General features: G+C 28.2%; 1 protein-coding gene across 1 annotated transcript in view; it reads right to left on the bottom strand.

Annotated features, from left to right (window-relative positions):
• The window catches only part of LOC111688005, a 37,028-nt gene extending 22,229 nt beyond the window's left edge, over positions 1-14,799 (bottom strand). The window contains exon 1 of the mRNA XM_046954214.1: positions 14,713-14,799. Within this exon, the coding sequence (XP_046810170.1) occupies positions 14,713-14,799 (87 nt within the window). The remainder of the gene's footprint in view (positions 1-14,712) is intronic.
• Between the last annotated feature and the right edge of the window lie 5,121 nt (positions 14,800-19,920).

Here is a 19,920-nt window from a genome sequence, read left to right as displayed (position 1 = left end):
TAGTAGAAAAAAGTCAAAAATAGTCGAAAATTTAAAAAAAAGTGGAAAAAAGTCAAAAACTCTAAAATAGTCGAAAAGTCGGATAAGGTCAAAAAAAAAATCGAAAAGTCGGAAAAAGTCGAAAAAAGTCGTAAAAAGTCGAAAACTCGAAATTAGTAGAAAAAAAGTCAAAAATAGTCGATATTTTTAAAAATGTGGAAAAAAGTCAAAAACTTAATGAAACTTTTAAACTGAATGACTTTTAACTTAATGAAAAAAGTCGAAAAAACGACGTTTAACCTTTCACAACCTCTAATATGAACATTTTTAAGCAAAAAACAACGAAATCTTTTAAAGATTCTAAATGATCTTCTCAAAGTTTAATTTGATATAAAAAGTTTCCAAAAATATTCCATTCCTAATCTCTTGGTTATTACTTGCTTATGGGACCTAACGACTTTAAAATATTACAAAAAAAGTACCTTTTTTTTTTGTAAGGCAAATTTTTAAATTATTATTACGTTCGAGTACGTGTCTAAGGGTGTATATTGTCTAACCAGATGTAAGTATGTATGTCTATGTATATGTATATGTCTGAAATTTTTTTGACATGTATTCTAACATGCATCCACCTTCGAAAACTAGAAAATGTCTTGAAATAAACGTGAACTAATTTACACAACTAACTTACAAACACAATTACAAGAGTACTAAATACATACATATGTATGTAAATATGTATTCGTTTTTTTTTTTGTTCAGTCTTTGACTGACTCACTCACTGACAGTTTGAACAACTAACTACTCATATTTTAAAGAAAGAACAACAATAATAAATGTATGTACATACTTATTAGACATTGTCATTGTTGTTTTTGACGCTGTCATTGTATCATTTCTTGTTGTTATTATTGTAGTTGTCTTTTAAATATTTGTTTTTGTTAGTTTTCGTTATTCTTTATTTTGCAGTTTATTTGATTCGAGTGGATTTTGTACATTTTCCATAAATAAGGATTCGTTTTTTTTTTGTTTAAATTGTTTTCTCCTTAGTTGTCAGTTTTCTGTGTACATAAATATTTAACAAAAAAAAGATATTAACTAAATAAATAAACAATATGGCAGCAGTGTGGGTGTGTGTTGGAATAGTTTTTTAAGTAGTCACTTCTTGTTAAATAAGTTTTTAAAGCAACAGACTCATTAAATTATATTTCATTAGTTTAAAGGATAATTAAATAGTTTTTTGCGTAATTAGTAACACTGCGTCTGAACGTGAACTGAACTAGAATTGTACTACAACTAAACTAGAACTGAACTAGAACTGAACTAGAACTGAACAAGAACTGAACTAGAATTGAACTAGAACTGAACTAGAACTGAACTAGAACTGAACCAGAACTGAACTAGAACTGAACTAGAACTGAACTACAACTGAACTATAACTGAACTACAACTGAACTACAACTGAACTAGAACTGAACTAGAACTGAACTAGAACAGAACTAGAACAGAACTAGAACTGAACTAGAACTGAACTAGAACTGAACTAGAACTGAACTAGAACTGAACTAGAACTGAACTAGAACAGAACTAGAACAGAACTAGAACAGAACTAGAACAGAACTAGAACAGAACTAGAACAGAACTAGAACAGAACTAGAACAGAACTGGAACAGAACTAGAATAGAACTAGAACAGAATTAATCCGATTTGTGTACTATTATGCAGCTTTAGGCTCAGCAACAACTAAAACATTCGACGTAAACTCCTTATTTTTAGCCAAATAAGTTTGTAACTTATATAAACATTGCATGACCTGAATTTTTCATATCTTCAGATTTTAATTGAAATTTTACTAAAAATTAAATAGAATCAAAATTTCTTAGGTTAGTTTGTAATTTGAATAGATGGATTTGTATTATATTTCCTATTGTATAACGGTTTGTTGAATAGTATTTAAACATTTCTTTCTTTTATTTCTCCATTGTTCACGGAGAATCTAAACTATTTAAAATAGTAAACCAAGCTGTTTAGGAATTAAATCTTCAACAACCAACCAACTTGTCTGTATCAGTAATGAAAAATCAAGGTAAGTTCTTCTATACAACTTAAACACACTTCAAGAAGTATAAACTTATAGAAACATTTATTCTTGTGTAGGTGTGTATGTACGTGAGTGAGTATTAGGGTTAGTTTTTTTAGTCCAGTTAAGGAAGTGTTTGGATATTATATTGGAAAATAAGATTTTAAATTTATGTTACGAATAAGTATATATTATTAAGTCTTTATTTAATCAAGAGAATTTCGATTTTGCAGATCTTTTAAATCGATGCTGGTTGTTATTGTCTAAATAAGATTTGATCACAAAGGAGCCTTTTCGATCCACCCTACTGTATATGCACAGATGTATACGAAAGTGATGTCAAAAAGTTTTCATTATAATAACTTTACCAGCAAAAGTAGACTTGCTATAGTTAAAGAAATAAGTTTAAATAGAAAGTATTTAGTGCTGGAATATTTGTTGAAAAAATATACTTAAAATAAAACTTTAAAATACAACGAAATAACGACACACATGTACTATAACAACTAGATAAAACAAACTTAAATAATCAGGACATACTTTTCCAAACTAACTCTAACACACACTCACATATATACATATGTATGAACCATGTTGTAAAGAGCCCACATATCCAGACAATAGTTAAAAATTGTCCTAAAACAAGTTGTTGGTAACAAAAAACTATATATTCTTCAGAAAACATCTTTAGTTGCAACAACAAAAAAGCAACAGCAACAACTTCAATAAGAAATTTAAATAAATAGAATAAAAAAACGTAGTATATGTAGTTAAATAATTGAAGCAACACAAGGATGTAAAACAAGGAAGTTTTTCTTAATTGATGGCCTTAAGATAGATTTTAACATCTAAAGGACATTTTCGTTAAAATCTCAAACATATGTCCTTGTTAGAGTTAGTCGTACACCTTTGTTTAATAACAAAAAAAAGTTGTTTACTAAAAGAATACCTTTTTAGTTTTATAAATTCCTTAGGTAAATACTTGTTGAAAAATGTTTTTACTTAAAAAAAATATTGATAAGTGTTTAGTATATTTATATTTAAAATACATCCAAGTTTTGAAAATCTAAACGTTTTCTTTTCTATGCTTTGATTCTCCTGGATTAAATAATGTATAAAAATTAAAATATATTTCATTTTATTTGCAAAAAAATATGTTTTAGGGAGCACACTGTATGACATTGAGGTAACAGCTGGAAATAATGCATAATATGCAAATCTTAATTGAGCTGAAAGTATTTATGAATAAGCATTTCTGTAATTATTTTCATTTATTTAAGTGTTCTTTTGAAAAAATCATTGTTTGATGATATAATTGTTCTCTTGCTAAATTACACTTTTAGAAGCCTATAATTGGAAGTAAAACTGTAAAATAAAATAGGTAAGAAATTATACATACATAGTTAAGCAGCTTCAAAGGACTAGATTCTGTACAAAACCAGATCACATTTATATAACATTACAGTTCTATTTCAGTTCTAGTTCAGTTCTAATTCAGTTCTAGTTCAGTTCTAGTTCAGTTCTAGTTCAGTTCTAGTTCAGTTCTAGTTCAGTTCTAGTTCAGTTCTAGTTCAGTTCTAGTTCAGTTCTAGTTCAGTTCTAGTTCAATTCTAGTTCAGTTCTTGTTCAGTTCTAACTAGCTAAAAAATGAAGAATATATTTCCATAATTTCTGTATTTTACCAATTTCTTTTGGAACATTTTTCTGGATAATTGTCAAATGGTACCAAAATTTCATTCATTGCTGCTAGAAATCCTTTTAAACTCTTTTGCTGTTAATTATATATAAAACCGACAATTGGTTAGAAATAACGGTAAACTCACTTACAAACAGAGCACAACAGTTAACCTGGCTAAGGCGAAAAATACAGACAAAGAGAATAATTGAGAGCAGCGCTAGAGAGTGAAATGTTTTCTTTTCCAAAGAAATTTATGCTTTTAGCAAGTTGTTATAGTAAAACAACTGTTATTCGTTTTTCTCCTGTCAATTAGTGAAAACCATTACGCTGTTTTAACGTTATCACACAAAACAAAAGAAAATATATAGCAATAACAACAACAACAACAATAAGAATTAAATATATAAGCAAACAAAAAAAAAGAGCCCGAAAAAAGTGAATATAAAGTATAGTGAAATATTTTAAGATATAATCCTTTTATATATTAAAAAAGGAAAATCCCAGTGAAAAAAAACCTCTAAAATTATATAAAAAATAAAAAAAGAAAATCCTTAAATAAAAAATGTCTATTTAGTAAAATTTACACAAAAAAGCCAAAATAACAAAGTTGCACTTAGTTGATGTTTAAAAAAAAGTATTTTGCAATAAATTTTTTACCTTTAGACAACGAAAATGTGAAAAAGAAGCTAAAAGAAAATACACCATGAAAATTGTGTAAAATCTATTTAAATAAAGTGAGTAAAACGTAAAATTAATAATTAATAGAAGAAAATTAATAATTTTTCATTAGAAAAAATGAAAATTTTCAAAATGTTTTATAAGAAGTGCCAAGAAGGATATCTTCTTCTAGTTAACTTACATTATTCGATAAGAGTGTGTGTGGGTTTCTTTTCTATTTTTTATGTTTTATTTGTATTCGTATGAAAAAAAAAGAAAATAAGAAAATCATGATGATACCTATAAATGGCCGAATATAAAACACAAAAGGGAATAACACAGAGAGAGAGAGAGTATAACTTACGATGTTTTTGTTTAAAAAGGAATACGTAAAAAATACAACTTTTTAACGGTAGATTTGTGTGCTACTGTGTGTGTGAGTGTGTGTTTGTATGTGAGAGAGTGTGTGAGTATAGTCAAATTGACAATTAGAGAGATGCCAACTGTTTGCCAGTTAAAAAAATCATATAATTTTAATAATAATAAAATATATTAGTTTTTTAACTTTCAACTTAAATTAGATTGATGTTAATTTGGAATTTAAACTGAAACTGCTGCTTTATGGCAAACTATTAAATCAATAACTTGCGAATTTTTATTAAAATTTATATTTTATTGCCATTCAAATATAAACAAAATATTAAGGACTAAAATTATATAAAGTTTTCTAGACCTTTGCTGTGAGCAACTGTTCATTAATGCTACTTAGCTTATAAAATACTTCTTTATTCAACTTTTCTAGACAGAAGGTTTGTAGAAGGTGCCTCTGTCTACTGTTGAATAATTTGTCTAATATTTAATATTTATAAATCTTCTTACAATCGCTCCTTTGTTACTAATGACAGAATCTTGGATCTGCGCTTTATTATAAGGATCTAACGTTTGTTGACTACTGAAAGCCGCAGTTAGTGATTTTGTTAATTAAAAGCTGTGTTTAAAATTCAATTTTTTGATTAAAAATTCCATTTATCTAGAAATTCTTTTTCTACTCAAAATTTTAATTAAAAATATTTTTTAATTTTTTTTATAAAAATTTCAATTTTCACTATTAATTGGATTTTTACAAAAAATTAAATTTTTTACTTGAAATTACATTTTTTATTAAAATCGAATTTTTTGTTTAAAATTAAAATGTTTCACTTAAAATTTAGTTTTTCACTACAATTAAATTTTCACTTAAAATCCAAATTTTCACTAAAAATTGAATTTTTCAATTAAAATTAAATTTTTAGAAAAATATAAATTTTCTGTAAAAATCCAATTTTTTAATAATAATTAAATTTTTTACTAAAAAACAATTAAAAAAAAAAAAAAAAATAATAATAATAATTTTCATGAAAATCCAATTTTTCAATTAAAATTTTTCACCAAAAATTTAATTTTGTAATAACAATTGGTTAGTTGGTAAGTTAGTTAGTTATTTAATTACTTGGTTAGTTAGTTAGTTAGTTAGTTCGCTAAGTAGCTACTTGGTTAGTTAGTTCGCTAACTAGCTACTTGGTTAGTTAGTTCGCTAACTAGCTAGATAGTTAGATATATAGATAGATAGATAGATAGATAGATAGATAGATAGATAGATAGATAGATAGATAGATAGAAGTAAATTTGTGCTTAAATTTAAAAAAAAAATTCCCTGTTTTCTTCATTCTCTAACGCTTGTCAATGTTACTTAAATTGACTAGGGAGGTAAAAACTCTATAAATTTCCCTGCCTTTGTAATTATTATAAAAAAAGAAATCAAAATTTACAAAGTTTAATTTAGCTTTAAAAAGTCTAAAAATAAATAAATATTTTATAAAATTATATTTATTTTAAAAAGGGCCTATAACACCCCATTTTATGTTTTTTACATGAAATGTCAAGATAATTTAGCATACGATTAGACAACATATTAAATGTGTACGCATGTATAGAGAAGTGCCCACCTAGTACGACCCTGTATTATTTTAATGAACATAAAATATGTTTAATAGAAAATAAATACATATTTGTTCATAATTTTTAACCTAAATATTTCATAAAAATATTCTGTTGACAAAAAATTTAAAAGATTTTCAAATTGAAAGTTAGTAGGATGTTAAGTTAGAAAGTCAGTAAGTTAGTGAGTTAGTAAGTTAGTAAGTTAGTAAGTTAGTAAGTTAGTAAGTTAGTAAGTTAGTAAGTTAGTAAGTTAGTAAGTTAGTAAGTTAGTAAGTTAGTAAGTTAGTAAGTTAGTAAGTTAGTAAGTTAGTAAGTTAGTAAGTTAGTAAGTTAGTAAGTTAGTAAGTTAGTAAGTTAGTAAGTTAGTAAGTTAGTAAGTTAGTAAGTTAGTAAGTTAGTAAGTTAGTAAGTTAGTAAGTTAGTAAGTTAGTAAGTTAGTAAGTTAGTAAGTTAGTAAGTTAGTAAGTTAGTAAGTTAGTAAGTTAGTAAGTTGGTAAGTTAGTAAGTTAGTAAGTTAGTAAGTTAGTAAGTTAGTAAGTTAGTAAGTTAGTAAGTTAGTAAGTTAGTAAGTTAGTAAGTTAGTAAGTTAGTAAGTTAGTAAGTTAGTAAGTTAGTAAGTTAGTAAGTTAGTAAGTTAGTAAGTTAGTAAGTTAGTAAGTTAGTAAGTTAGTAAGTTAGTAAGTTAGTAAGTTAGTAAGTTAGTAAGTTAGTAAGTTAGTAAGTTAGTAAGTTAGTAAGTTAGTAAGTTAGTAAGTTAGTAAGTTAGTAAGTTAGTAAGTTAGTAAGTTATATAAATTAGTAAGTTAGTAAGTTAGTAAGTTAGTAAGTTAGTAAGTTAGTAAGTTAGTAAGTTAGTAAGTTAGTAAGTTAGTAAGTTAGTAAGTTAGTAAGTTAGTAAGTTAGTAAGTAAGTAAGTTAGTAAGTTAGTAAGTTAGTAAGTTAGTAAGTTAATAAGTTAGTAAGTTAGTAAGTTAATAAGTTAGTAAGTTAGTTAGTTGTTAGTTAGTTAGTTAGTTAGTTAGTTAGTTAGTCAGTTAGTCAGTTAGTCAGTTAGTCAGTTAGTCAGTTAGTTAGTTAATTAGTTAGTTAGTTAGTTAGTTAGTTAGTTAGTTAGTTAGTTAGTTAGTCAGTTAGTCAGTTAGTCAGTTAGTCAGTTAGTTAGTTAATTAGTTAGTTAGTTAGTTAGTTAGTTAGTTAGTTAGTTAGTTAGTTAGTTAGTTAGTTATTTAGTTAGTTAGTTAGTTAGTTAGTTAGTTAGTTAGTTAGTTAGTTAGTTAGTTATTTAGTTAGTTAGTTAACTTATCCTCATTAGGCTTCTATAGTTGAAACGAAAAGTCCACTTTTCGACTTTTTGTATTTAGTTAAAAGTCAATTTTTCGACTTTTTGCATTATATGAAAAGTCGATTTTTCGACTTTTTTCATTGAATTAAAAGACGACTTTTAGACTTTTCGACCATAAGAATTTTATAAATAGTCGACTTTTCGACTTTTTTCGACTTTTTCGAACTTTTTTCCGACCTTTCGAATTTTTACGACTTTTTGACTATTTTCGACTTTTTCCGCCTTTTTTAAATAGTCGACTTTTCGACTTTTTCCAACTTTTTTCCGACCTTTTGACTTTTCGACTATTTTCGACTTTTTCCGACTTTTTCCGACCTTCCGACTTTTTACGACTTTTTGACTTTCTTCGACTTATCGAACTTTTTCGACTTATCGACTTTTTTCAAATTTTCGACTTTTTTAAAAACAAAGTCGGCTTTTTGACTTTTTTCACAAACAATAGTCGAGTTATCGACTTTTTTGAAACAAAATAGTCGACTTCGACTTTTCGACTTTTTCGACAAAAAGTGGATTGTTCGAAAGTCGATTTATAGAACCCTAATCCTCATGTACTTAACAATTCTCGTGCAAAACTTTTAATTCCTCCAACCTTAATTTCAGTGCATTTACCACAAAACCACACCACAGTGTCATAAATTAAACAACAGAACTTCTCAAAACTTACTTTGCCACACGCAACATAAAAGGCAAAACTACTAGCGACACAAAAAAACTACTCTATATGTTGTTTTTATTTAGTGAATTCTTACAAGAAATACCTTTAAACCAAAGTGAACTGAATAACATTACTGTTGGAAATAGTTGAAAAATTTATAGAGCCATTAACGAATTCGAAGAAATCGATGTAGTATTTATATACAAAACAAAAAAGTTATAATACAGAGTAATACTAAGAATTATAAGAACAACATGAGAAACTAAAAAAGGAAATTGTTGTAAAACTATGATTAAATGTACATGCATAGTTGTTTGCCTTCAACTATGAGTGCCTTAGTTGCAGTGGTTCTTTTAACAGTTTTTCCTATTTTATTTTTTTTATAGAAAATAACAATTGTTTTTTCTAAAGAAAATTTTATCTTTAACATTTTATTCAGAAAATGTCTGTTTTATTCAGAAATTTTTCTTTCAGTATAACAATTTCTCTTTCGTAGTAAATGTTCTTTTCAAATAGTTTTCTATAGAAAGTGTTTAGTATAACAGTTTTTATTTATAAACAAAATTATGCGTATATAACAGTTTTTATTAAGGAACATATTTAGAGTAAAAGTTTTTTTTTGCTGTAGAACCATTTTATTAGTTATATTCTTTAACTCAGCTGGGTTCATATACTAACACTCATACGCAATCCCACACACACACACACATGCCTCTCCATAAACTGGCAATTGCCTTTATAAAGTTAAAACAATAACAACAAAAAATCAATACCATTAAAAATTCTAAGCACGCGATTTAAGTCAGTAAGTTTTTTCCCCCCATTTTTATTTTTTTGGTCGTTTTGTTGTTGGTATTGCCAAACAAAACCGAAAAAAAGGAAACTACAGGAAGTATGAGGATGTGCGGTAATTCAAATACGAGTATTAGTAGTACCATACACTTACATACATATGAATATGCTCGGTTTTACTAAAATTTTCTATAAAATTTACATATTTTATATTTTGGTAAAATAAAATGCTTTACTATCTATACACAGACATATGTATATAATTCTTAAGTACAGTGGGATGATGTCATATATGATGAACTAAAAAAAAACAAAACTTGTACATGTTCATGATAAAAATCTAAATTTTTATAAATGTCAAAATAGTTAAGTACTCCTTTGAAACAAATTATTAGAAAACAGAAAAACATGAAAAACTTTTTTTAGTTATTTGATTACAAACTTCATCTTCCTACACTTTTAAATAATAACAACTTTTATAACTAAATCCTATAGGTTGTATACATTTATCGCCTACTGTATCCCTACTATTCTTAATAGTTAAGTTGTGCTGCTGTCTGCAGCATGTTATAAAACCCACAATTTAATAGCTTTTCATATGACTCCTAAAATAAAGAGAACACAAAAAAAATTAACTTTTTTTCACTTTTTTGATTGCTCATAGATTGAACTGATAAAATAATTGAGCGGATGGTTATAATTCATAATCATATTACGACAAAGAACGTTAAATTCAACTTTATTTTATAAATATTTCATAGTGGCAAATTGAATTTTGTTATAAACAAATAAAACTGCTGCTGTGTTTCTATAGTTTTCTTTTTTTACAACTTTTTCATGATTAGTAATTGATATTGATTTGATTACTCATTTTGTTCGGTCTGTAACACATTGAAAGCGTGGGTGGGTATTTTATAAAGTTTTAAGACGATCTAGTAGCTTTGGCATGGGTAATTGAAATACTAATGAATTTTAATGAGAATAGTACTTTTTGTGGTGTACTAAAGTACTAAATTACTATGATAAGTCTTTAAAATACTATGTTGTTAGGCTCTGGTGAAGACAGCTGACTAGTTTATGAATCTGCTGACTAGTATATTGTTTAGTCTAGTCGGTGCACAACTCTATTGACTAGTCTATTAACTACTTCATGAACTAGTCTACTAACTAGTATATAGACAAGCATATGCACCAGTTTACTGACCAATATGTTGACAAGGTTCACGTCTATTTACTAGTTTATGGATAAGTCTATTAAGTTGTATATGAACTAATCTACTAACTACTTAGTCCATAGGCACATTCTATATCTTGCCTATGGACTATATTGACTTCTCTATAGAAAAATCTTATAAGATTTCTCATTTATTATAAGACAATTTTTCATCCAAAAAAAAAAGAGGAGCCTTTAGATGAAACATTTTTGTTCTCTCGAGAAATTTGGGTAAAACAGATTTTTCTACATGAAATTGTCTTTATAAAAGTTTTCATAAAGAAAATTTGCTGTTTAAAACATTTTTACTTACAAGTTTTAGTATAACAGTTCTCTTTATAACATGTGTATAACAGTTATTCTAAAGAGAAATTTGGGTAAAACAGATTTTTCTATAGAAAATTGTCTTAATAAAAGTTTTTATAGAGAAAATTTGTTGTTTAAAACTTATTTACTTACAAGTTTCAGTATAACAGTTCTCTTTATAGGAAATTTTTGACAATTTTTTTTTTTTCAAAAGAAAACTATTTTTTCCAAATAACATTATTTTGTATGACAGTTTTTTTTAACGAAAGTTATAAGTATACCAGTTTTCTTCTATGCTTGTATAACAGTTTTCTCTATAAAATTATCTTACAAGAATGTTTAGTATAACAGTTTTTTTCTCAATAAAATTTTCATCATAAAATGTTTTAAAAATTAAGGATTTTGTTTAATAGTGTTTCTAAATAGAAAATTTTGTATAACAGTTTTTGTGAATAATTTTTTTGTATAACAGTTTTTATTTATAAAATATCTTTTTAGTTTTTCTGTTATTGTTTTTAGTATAAAAGTTTTCTCTAAATCAAATTGTTAGTATAACAGTTTTAGAAATTTAGCATACAAATTTAAAAAAATCTTCTTGTATAAAAGATTTAAAAAAAAAAATATTCTGTATAACAGTTTTTCTGCAGAATTCTTTAGTATAACATCATTTTCTTTTAACAATAACAAGACAATTTTCAGTATAACAGTTTTTTGTAATAAAATTTTCCATTACAACTGTACTTAAAAAAGATTTAATAAACATTTTTTGTTGTATTTTTAGTATAATAGTTTTTTTTTAAATTTTTCGTATAACAGTTTTATTCATAGAAATTTAGCATAAAAATTTTAGAAAATTTTTTTGTATAACAGATTTTTATAAATAAAAATATTCTGTTGAATTTTTTTATATAATAGTTTTTTCTACAAAAATTTTGATATAACAGTTTTATATAAAATTTTTTTTTTAGAAAAATTTAAAAAAAATCCTCTTGTATAACAGATTTTTATAGAGAAAAATAGTCTGTATAACAGCTTTTCTGCAGAATTCCTAACTATAACACAATTTTCTCTTGATAATATCAAGTATAACAGTTTTTTGTATAGAAAATTTTCAGTATAATAGTTTATAGCAATGAAAACTATTTTTTATTTTGGAACATTTTTTTGTATAACAGATTTTCATAAATAAAAATATTCTGTTGAATTTTTTTGTGTAATAGTTTTTTCTACAAAAATCTTGGTATAACAGTTTTATATAAAATTTTTTTTAGAAAAATTTAAAAAAAAATTCTCTTGTATAACAGATTTTTATAGAGAAAATATTCTGTATAACAGTTTTTCTGCATAATTCTTATTTATAACATAATTTTCTCTTGATAATATCAATTATTACATTTTTTTGTATAGAAAATTTTCAGTATAACAGTTTATTGTAATGAACACTATTTTTTTAAATAAAAATTTAGTAAACAGTTTTTTTTTATTTTTTAGTATAATAGGTTTTTTTATAAATTTTCGTATAACAGTTTTATCTAGAGAAATTTAGTATAAAAACGTTTGTATAACAGATTTTTATAGACAAAAATATTCAAATATTTTTCTATAGTTTTTTTCAAAGAAAAATTTCAATAACATGTCTTCTTCAAAGAAAAATTAAAGTATTACATTTTTCTTTACAAATTTTGTTTCTATATAACAGTTTTTATAAGATAAACCTGTAGTATAAAAATTGTATATAGAAATTTTTTAGTCAAATAGTTTTCTCTTTAAATTCCCTTGTGTCCTAATCACCAACTATTTGGTATAATAGTCGAGCAAACCTTAACGTAATGTAATGTTAAAAAATAATTTGATTTATTTTCTCTTAAAACTATAATTGACGCAAAATTGCACTTACTAAACTAAATATGCAAAAAAAAACAAAAACATAAAAAGTAATTTTATTACATTTAGTCTTTTCAAACTCTTTTGATTAATGAGCTATTTTCAAAATGTTGTGTAGTTTTTGTTTTCGGCTGCAATTTAGGCAATTAAATTTTTGCTATAGCAACACAAGCGAAAAACTACAACAAGAAAGCCAATCTATTAAGAAAGTAAAATGGGACATATGCGACTATATGATATTCTACACGATAATGTTCTGTTTTATTTTGTCGTAATAACGCCAGGTTCTAGCTGATGTTTATGACATCAAAAATAAGATACCCAAAACATATTGCTCGACTTGGTATCACAAACATCAACTAAAACGCCTTATGCTCTACTCTAATGGTGTAGGGTATAAACGGGAAATGTCTGTTCAGTGGTAAAACTAAAAAAATGTACAATTAAATTTTATTAATGAAAAATTTGGAAACACTCTCTCCTTAACACACACACAATACAAAAAGTTATGTTGAAAAAGAGAGAAATGAAGCCAAAACTGCAATTTAAAAAAAGTACAAGACTGAAGACTATAGACTAGACTACAGATGAGACTGTAAGCTAGACCAAGCTACCACTAAAGACTAGACTATATATTTGACTGAAGACTATACTAGACTATAGACACAATTATAGACCATACTATAGACTAGACTATAGACTAGACTATAGACCAGACTATAGACTAGACTATAGACTAGACTATAGACTAGACTATAGACTAGACTATAGACCAGACTAGACTATAAACCAGACTAGACTATAGACTAGACTATAGACTAGACTATAGACTAGACTATAGACTAGACTATAGACTAGACTATAGACTAGACTATAGACTAGACTATAGACTAGACTATAGACTAGACTATAGACTAGACTATAGACTAGACTATAGACTAGACTATAGACTAGACTATAGACTAGACTATAGACTAGACTATAGACTAGACTATAGACTAGACTATAGACTAGACTATAGACTAGACTATAGACTAGACTATAGACTAGACTATAGACTAGACTATAGACTAGACTATAGACTAGACTATAGACTAGACTATAGACTAGACTATAGACTAGACTATAGACTAGACTATAGACTAGACTATAGACTAGACTATAGACTAGACTATAGACTAGACTATAGACTAGACTATAGACAAAACTATAGACTAGACTATAGAGTAGACTATAGACTAGACTATAGACTAGACTATAGACTTGGCTATAGACTAGACTATAGACTACACTATAGACTAGACTATAGACTGGACTATAGACTAGACTAAAGACTAGACTATAGACTAGACTATAGACTAGCCTATAGACTAGAGTATTGACTAGACTAGACTATAGCCTATAATGTTGCAAAATTTAATTTATAATTTTATTCTAAATGCATAGCTTTCCTATTAATACTTTATGAAAGCTTATGTCATTGAAAATAACATTATTTATATCAATATATTTCTCATCCAGAAAAAACAAACTAACAATTATTTATTATTATAAATTATTTTTATATTCATTTCGCATTCCTTACAGCAGTAGCCTGTATACTGAACAATTATTAGATTTATATCACCTCCCCCCCTTCCCCTCTTAAAACAACACTATAAAACACATCAAAATCATTTCCACTTCCACTACCCCATCTTCCCATACACTTACACACATTAGAGCACATCAAAAAGTAACCTCAAAAACCAACTTTTGATACTTGAAAGTTACACATGAGCAACACCACAAGAAAATAAAATAACAACAACAAACAACAGCAGCAAAAAATAATAGTAAATAATAATAAACTAGAATAAAAAAGAACCACTTTAGAGAAGAAAAAAATATTTATCACACTCACTTACACACATACATATATACATAGAAACAAACACGATGAAATGTTGGAAATTTACGATGAGAATGAAGCCGACGACATCGTCTATGGGAACGGTGGTGACGACCTTATGATGGAGTAACTGGTTAAACAATTTAAGGAAGCCCCTTTTTTATAAATCCCTTATAAAACATGCTTTTATTTTATATTTGCTTCAGTGAATGAACTTAAAGCTTCATTGAGCATTTTGTTCTTAAATTCAAATACCCACTTGGGTTCTTTAATAATCGAAAGTTGATTGGCACCTTTATGAGGATAACCAAGATAATTAACTAAATCAGCATTTTGAACCATTTCAAACTGTAGATCTAATTGATAATATATACAACAGTTATCTAGTATTTTTATAAATTGAACGAATCGCTTGATCCTTTTCATTTATATGCCAATGAGAACGTTGCGATTCAAAAGTAGAACAATCTAAAGCGCTATAAACTGAAACTAAACTCTATTTACAAAACAGTACCATTTAGGAAGAGAAGTTTTAATCACTAAACTTCTTTTCAAATGGAACTGCTAAAACCCAGAGAACATAGCCGATCATTGTTATGATCTTTAGTCTTGGTTTTGAAAGAGAATACAATAGGAATAGAAAAGTTACAACTCAAAACAGTAGAGTAGAGTAGAGTAGAGCATAAATAAAAACATCAATAACCCAAAACTAAAAGGTTATTGAAAACTTTTTAACCGAGATTTTGGACCTAAACTAATTTTCTATGAATATCATTCTTATCGAGTATTTAAACTTTCTCTTTCGATACTTGAAAAAGAGTATAAAGTAATAAAGTAATATCTAAAGCAGTTTAATGCACAAAATTAGGCTTTAATCACCGAAATTAAAACCCAATAGATCAACTTGCGGAACATTATATTGAATCTTCTTCCTGCCATTGTTGACCCTAATAGAATATCATTTGATCACATTTCAATTAAGACCGATCTTTCAAACAATGGTTAAAGTCGTTCGCCTGATCGATAAGTTTCCAGTAGTTCCACAAAAAGTCAATACATCCAGTAACTTCCATTTACGTCTAATAGCCTTATTGTCTCTATTTCGACTCTCGTCACTAAAGTACTCTTTGTAAACGGGGGGTGAAGATGATCGTCATTTTAATGTCCCCTTTGTAAGCGAGAGAGCGATCAAACTTATGCTTTTTGATGTCTCTTAGTAATCTATTTGGTGACTATTAACTTCATCAAAGGAAAAGCATATACTAAATTAGCTATTCACCTAGACAGTTGCTGGTTAGGGGTACTGATCTATAAGTTCCCAGCAGTCTAACCATCTAGTCGGGTATATTTTGTCCTTCGTCATGGATGTACTCTTTGTAGACGAGGGTGAAGACAAACTGTCGAGAGTTTTAACGTGAGCACCTGCCGTGTCGGCCTTATCTCACGGTGGTCTTTTTCATCCACAGGGTAGACTTGAGAACGGTCTACGATCGCCCCTTTGTCTTCAATGAAGACTCAGGTGGCAATTTTTGCACATTGGCTATGACCGGTACCATGCGCAAGTACTTTGCTGGAGTACTCGAGCTATCTAATCTCTTGCCAAAGTAGTCACGTTGTAAGACAACCACACTACTATGGCTCTGTTGATTCGGCAACAGCACCTAGAGACGTAACCGGTGGACCGAAGCACGATCCATCAATAAGCCGTAGACATCGTTCTTACTCACAGTGACACGCTGTGGTAAGTCTGAATGAACAGAGTATACTCTGAACACATCTGGACAAGGAAGGAAAATTAATTGGTATCACATGTATATGATACCTTTCATCCATCATCATTCAACAGCAGCACACATCTCATTTATCCGACACATTCATAGAGAAAAACATACGACACACTCATTTAGGTATACGGGTGGATGAGTCCCGGATACCTCACATTCATTCCGTATCATATACAATTGACACCAACCCATTTCCAACGCTTAGTCCCACAGTCACTCCTCTATGGGGTATCTGTTGATTTTCGGCAACAGCACCGAACTTATCCCGAAATATTGACTATTATCATGCATCAGTCTTTTAACCGCCACTTATACTCTTCCCGCGAATTTGGGTTCAACCAACAGCCACTACGTGGATCCCGAAGGAACCTCAACCAACTGACCAGCCAGGACATAGTCCTGCGGTAGTACCAGATTATGCGGTGCTCTGGTCTGACCTCTGGCAATCTATGCAAGGACTAAGCCAAGCAGTAGACTGAGAACACCAATTTTTCAATCCCGGTCAGATTGGAGGTATTGGGCCCTCTTTATACCCCGGGATTGCAATAACACCAAGGCGGAGGTCTCGCCAAGGTAACATGCCCCCAGAGGGGGCGAGGGTGAAGACAATCATCACTTTAGTGTTCCCTTTGTAAAAGAGTGAATACTTTAAAAACAAACTATATCTTTTTGCTGTCTCTTAGTTATCTATTCGCCGACAGTTGAACAATCATATGTTTAAATAGCTATTCACCTGGACAGTCAGTGGCTATGGGCATCCTGGTCGGTAAGTTCCCAGCAGTTTGACAATGTGTCACTTTAGTGTTCTCTTTGTAAGCCAGAGAGAGCACATTAAAAGCATTTAGCTGTTTTTTCAGTGACGATTGTTTTCCTCTCCAACCTTGGCTGTTGGTTATACAGGTAGTTCGGGACTTTCCGATCAAACTGCTGGGTTATATGTCTCTTTAGCCTTTAAAGTTATACTGAAGGCCCTAAGTTACTGTAATTATCGCAATTGATCGATTATGAAAAAACATTTTGAAATGTCTACCTACGAAACAGTTATAAGCCTATAATTTTATTCTGATTTTGTTACGATCTGGTTCTATTATCTATTATTATGACAATACTTATGTGTTTTCTTGATCCGGTGTCAAAATCATTGTAAATTTCGCCATAAAGACATATCAGGCTGGTTTTTTAGACTGTTAAAGATCGATTTACTTCAGAACTATTAAGAGTTAAGCATTACTCTAATCACTAAATCCAAACCTTTTCTCAGTTTAGACTTTAAGTTAACAGCTTTTAAATCACTTTTCGTCACCTTCACCTAATGAAAATATGAACAACGGCGAAAAAAACAAATATATTTGTTTTAAGGTAAATAGAGCAAAAAAATTCCCATTACTTTAAACACCCAAGCATATATAGAGGCAAATAAACAAATATATTTACTACTTAAACTAAGTAGTAAAATACTGCTGTGTTGTTGATGAAAATATAGAAGAAAGAAAAAAACTAAAGCATATATAAAGGCTTTTTTTCAAAGCCTAAAAGTAAAGTCTACTTAAGGCGCGTGGGTGGTAAGTCAAAAAACAATAATTTTTGCTTTTATTTTTATTTTTTTTTCTAACAAACACTTTGACATCAATGAAATGTATTTTAGGTGTGTAAAGTCTTAAAGAAGCCACAAGAAGTAAATTATTTTTTTTCTTTTAAATAAATTTTTTTATTTTTTGAGAAATAAATTAATTAAAAGCTTTATAAAAGGAAATTTAAGTTTGTGTTTGTTAAAATTTATTAAAAATTATTTTATTTTTACTGTTGTTGGAAAATTTAACATTTTTATTATTTCTTCCTAAAAGTATGCTAGTATTTATATTCACTTCCTTTTCTATATAATTAGATTTTATATAAATTGCCAATATTTCCTTTAAAAAAAAGAGAAACAAATAATATTGACTATCCACCTCAGGGACAACAAAAGAAAAAGTAAATCTCAAAATTAGCTTTTTAAAAATTTTCAACAAAATTAAATTTTTCACACAGATTTCTTTCCCAAATTCCCCAATCAATAGTATTATAATAGAACTCTATATATATGTATATATAGACAAAACATATTTGGTCCTAACATTTATGAGTGACAATGACGTTGAAGAGCACACATTCAATTTTAAATAACAGCCACACACACACATACCCCATCATCCACTCATTCTTACAGTCAACAGGGTACAAATTAAAGTATAAAAACAAAATACAAAGAAAATTTTTAGAAAACAATAGTAAATGAGAAATAAGTCTTATTCAATGGATTTATTGGGTAAATAGAGCATAAACATTACATACTTGATACTTAGATAAAAATAAAACAACAACAAAAAAAAGAGTTTAAGTGAAATATAAAAGCATATTTAAAGGGCTTTTCTAAAAAAAAAAAAAAAAAAAAAAAAACATGCCTAAAAAGAAGCATACTTTTTAGGGTTAGAAGAAGCAAAAATGAAAACACTTTCAACTCTTTGAGTTTTAAGATGTTAAAGAAGAACGAGAAAAAAATACAACAAATAAAAAACGTTTTAAAATGTAACGCCAATTTTCTATTAACCTACATATTTTTGTTTTTGCCAACTTTCTAAATGTACATACATACATATGTACAAAAAGTACTTTCTATGTGAATGTTAGAATTAGACGTGTCCTTTAGAAGAAAGTTCTTTGATGTTGCAAAATACACAATTTTTACATCATTTAAATTAAGAATCTTCTTGTTTCTAAAACTTTCTATGACAATTACTATAGGGGTAATCGGATATACGAAATCCAAGCCAAACTGAAAGATCGTCTTGCTTGCACTGACTTTTAAGTGCTTAAAGTTCACAACTAGCCCGAGGATCTTGTTGCAATCAAAACGACTATGTTTCCTGCAAAACCAAGACAAATTCCTTTATTTATAAAAACAGGTCTATTGTAGAAACATATTCGTAAATATCAACTAAAATCATAGATTTACACGTTTACACTGCCATTAAGATATATGTGTACATCAAATCCATGTGTCTTTAAATTTACGAGGATTTACCTCAAAGTTCCTTAAAAAATAAGACATATTCCTTATAGACAAAACTATAATCTGGACTATAGACAAGACTATAGTTTGGACTATAGACAAGTCTATAGTCTGGACTATAGACAAGACTTTAGTCTGGACTATGGACAAGACTATAGTCTGGACTATGGACAAAACTATAGTCTGGACTATAGACAAAACTATAGTCTGGACAGTAGACAAAACTATAGTCTTGACTATAGACAAAACTATAGTCTGGACTATAGACAAAACTATAGTCTGGACTATAGACAAAACTATAGTCTGGACTATAAACAAAACTATAGTCTGGACTATAGACAAAACTATAGTCTGCACTATAGACAAAACTATAGTCTGGACTATAGACAAAACTATAGTCTGGACTATAGACAAAACTATAGTCTGGACTATAGTCTGGACTATAGTCTGGACTATAGACAAGACTATAGACAAGACTATAGTCTGGACTATAGACAAGACTACAGTCTGGACTACAGACAAGACTATAGACAAGACTATAGTCTGGACTATAAACAAGACTATAGTCTGGACTATAGACAAGACTATAGTCTGGACTATAGACAAGACTATAGTCTGGACTATAGACAA

This window comes from Lucilia cuprina, chromosome 6, assembly GCF_022045245.1.
Source record: "Lucilia cuprina isolate Lc7/37 chromosome 6, ASM2204524v1, whole genome shotgun sequence".
In the NCBI taxonomy this organism is placed as follows: domain Eukaryota; kingdom Metazoa; phylum Arthropoda; class Insecta; order Diptera; family Calliphoridae; genus Lucilia; species Lucilia cuprina.
Note: the sequence above shows the minus strand (reverse complement) of the source record. Positions and strands in the feature narration are given on the sequence as shown.